The sequence below is a fragment of the Myotis brandtii genome, unplaced genomic scaffold (assembly GCF_000412655.1).
Source record: "Myotis brandtii unplaced genomic scaffold, ASM41265v1 scaffold115, whole genome shotgun sequence".
Lineage (NCBI taxonomy): Eukaryota > Metazoa > Chordata > Mammalia > Chiroptera > Vespertilionidae > Myotis > Myotis brandtii.
This window is the reverse complement of record NW_005353967.1, coordinates 5,596,786-5,599,735: the sequence shown is the minus strand read 5'-3', so window position 1 is coordinate 5,599,735 and position 2,950 is coordinate 5,596,786. Positions and strand designations below refer to the sequence as shown.

At 61.1% G+C, this 2,950-nt stretch overlaps 1 protein-coding gene across 1 annotated transcript in view; it reads right to left on the bottom strand.

Moving 5' to 3' along the window:
- Window positions 1–1,223: 1,223 nt before the first annotated feature.
- IRX4 (iroquois homeobox 4) overlaps window positions 1,224–2,950 on the bottom strand; it is a 4,485-nt gene continuing 2,758 nt past the window's right edge. Inside the window, 1 exon segment of the mRNA XM_014550417.1 lies at window positions 1,224–2,603. Coding sequence (XP_014405903.1) covers window positions 1,777–2,603 — 827 coding nt within the window. The 3' untranslated portion in view covers window positions 1,224–1,776.

Below are 2,950 nucleotides of genomic sequence, written 5' to 3'. Positions count from 1 at the left end.
CCCAGCCCCTCCGCAGCGCACGGGGACCGCTCCCTCTGCTCAAGGTCTGGGCTTCAAGGTCTCACCGCCCAGAGTTGGGGCTCTGGCCGAGGTCCGGCCATCCGGGCCTCACCACTCAGGGTGCCCCCACAGCCCAGGTTGCCGGCTTCGGGCCGCGCGGTTCCCTCTCTCGGGTGCGTAAATTCTCCCCAAGACCGGATCCCACCAGCCACTCAGGCCTGCTTTGGAGCGCCCCGGGCCGGACAGCCCAGGCCTCGCGTGTCCCTCGAAAACTGCCCGCCGGCCCCCAGAGAGGACCCGCCCCTCCAGCTGGTGTCTCCGCGTCTGTCAATCTGACCGCGTCCCGGGCACGGGCCGCCATTCCTCATCGCTGCACCTAAGAGCCGCTGCACCTTTGCAGGCTCGCTGGCCTGTGGATCCGTCCTTCCTCGGTGGAATGAGGCCCAGTAGGGTCTTAGCAGAGGCCTTTCGGGCGAGAGGCCTACTCCAGGGAGCAGTGCACTGGCACGCCGCCCTCCAGGGCCCTGGAGCGGGGCCAGGTGCCTGCGGGATGGGGGTGAGGGGACCCCGTTCCTGAGGGAAGCCGGACGCTTGCGGAGGCAGGGCAAGGCCGCATCCTCCTATCCCAAATGGTTCTTCGGGTTTTGTCCCTAATCCTTACATAGCCCAGCGTGGGGTCTGAGGTCTACAGAGCACTTTCCCGTCTTGGAGCCAAAGCTCGCGGCGGGGGACCTTTGCCGGCGAGGCACCAGGTCCCAGAAGACCGAGGAGGCGGGGTTAGGAGCCAGGTGGGGCCCTGGAAGGCCGCACACTCCCGCACAACACGATCTAAGGGCCGACTTCAGAGGAAAGGTGTCAAGGTTGTGATGTCTCCCTCCCTCCCCCACCAGGGCACAGTCCCAGGGAGTTTAGAACGTTTAAAAGCTATTCAAATTAATCTAGCCAAAGAAACGCCCATCGACTAAAAATTTAGGAGCCTGGTAATGGGGAGGGGGGGGGAGAGTTTAAAAGTTTCGCGTCTCTATCATATACTTCTATCAGAATCCTGAACGTGTATTTTTTTTTTTAAATAGCGTTACCAAACCCTGTCTTAGGCTCTGCAAGCAACTTCCTGGGGTCTCTGGTCAGTACACTCCCCAACTCCTCCCCTTGGTGATCAGCACCTGTCCCCCAACAGGTTCTCAAATCCCTACCAGGGCACTGTGTTCATTTTGCAATGCAAACATCATCACTCGGTTTTATTGGTTTTGTTATATCAGCCTCTGACGCAGGCAATCACTGGTGTGGACATACATTTAAAAAACATAATTTTATCAAGTTAAGAGTGTGCAATAGTGTAAATTCAGGGAAGTGTTTCGGGTGAGAATTATGTGCTGAGGATGAAAGCAGGTCAACAGGCTGAGGGCTCCTCAGACAGGGCACGGGCATGCCTCACACCCAGAAGACAGCGACACAAACAAAGCCTCGGAACTAAACCGGCCTCTCCATGTAAACTTTTGGACGTAAACTTTATGCTTCAGGGCGGCTGCCTTCTGCTCTGGGCGCAGCCCCATCCCACCGGTCCCCAGCCCCCGAGTTTGGGAATGGCCAGGGTGGTCGGTGGACCTGGCGCGACAGATCTAGGGGTTTGTCCGTGGTTCCTGGAGACAGAGTTCAGATCCTCCCTCCAGGGTGGGTGGGCGGTCTGAGCATCGCTGCGCTCTCGCCTGGCTTTGGAAACTTAGAAAAAGTCTTTGACGTGCGAGCCTCCCTCTTGGGCCCTGTGATCCCACGGAGTTAAGCGCAGAAGGGCTTCCCACCAGCTTTGGGCAGGGCCAGCAGCTCCTTGGTGGCGCCCGCCTCAGGGGAGTCCTGGGGCGTGGCGGGAGGGAAGGTGCGGGCCAGGGGTGACGTCAGCACGTTGGAGCCAGCCCCTAGCGAGCGGCCCAGGGGCCCCGGGTCCAGGAGGGCACCCTTGGCGGTGGCCCAAGCCTGGTTCAAAGTGCTGTGCCTGAGGATGGGGTCGTGGAAGACTCCATCCACCCAGTTTCTGAGACTGGTTACCGGGGAGTCCTGGTGCCTGTCCAGGGCGCCGGCGGGGGACGGGGCTGCAGGTGAGGACAAGGGGGGCGCTAGAGAGACGGCCGCAGGGGCGGCGGGCCCTTGGCGCTTGAGCATGCACGAGGGAAACTCAGTCTGACTCAGGTGGGTGGCGGCGGCTGCAGTAGCCGTGTGCGCCAGGGACCAGATGCGCGGTTTGACCTCCAGGCCCGCAGTTGCCGCGGCCGGCACAAACCCCAGCTTGGCCTCGCAGGCCTGCGGGCCGCCGCCGGCACCCGGTTGCTGTTCCGGCCCCGCCACCACACTCTGGAGGCAGCTCCGGGCCCTCTCCAGGTCCTGGTCCAGGGCGGACCCACCATCGGTGGCCAGGGGCATCCGGTGGGTGCCCGAGGCCTCTTTTCCAGGGGCACTGGGGCGCTCAGGCGCGGCCGGGATGCGTTCCAGGCCACCTTCCAGGGGCGGGAAGGGCGGTTTCAACTGGCACTCCTGGGGCTCCGCCTCCAGCGGGTCGAAGTCCTCCAAGTCGCTGAGCTCAAGATCCTTCTCCTCTTTGCCAAGGGGCTCTGCCCAGGAGAGAAAGAGGAGTCAGTGGAGGGAGAGAGGATGGTGGGTTAATTAGGCTCCCGTCTCCTTCTCCTCCCTAACTCTGTGTCTGTGGTTATGGGATCTGGCCCTGGAGCTAGGAAAAGCAACTAGGCCTTATTCCCTACCTCTCTTCTCCTCCAGAAGCGCCCGGACCCCAAACAGGCAACACCTGCGACTGTATTTCAGCCTCAAGTCAATGGTGGAGGGGTGTCTAATGTTTTAAATGTAATGTTGGATTCCTTCAAACATGCTCCTGGCTCACCACCACAGCCCGCAACACACACACACACACACACACACACACACACACACACACACACACACA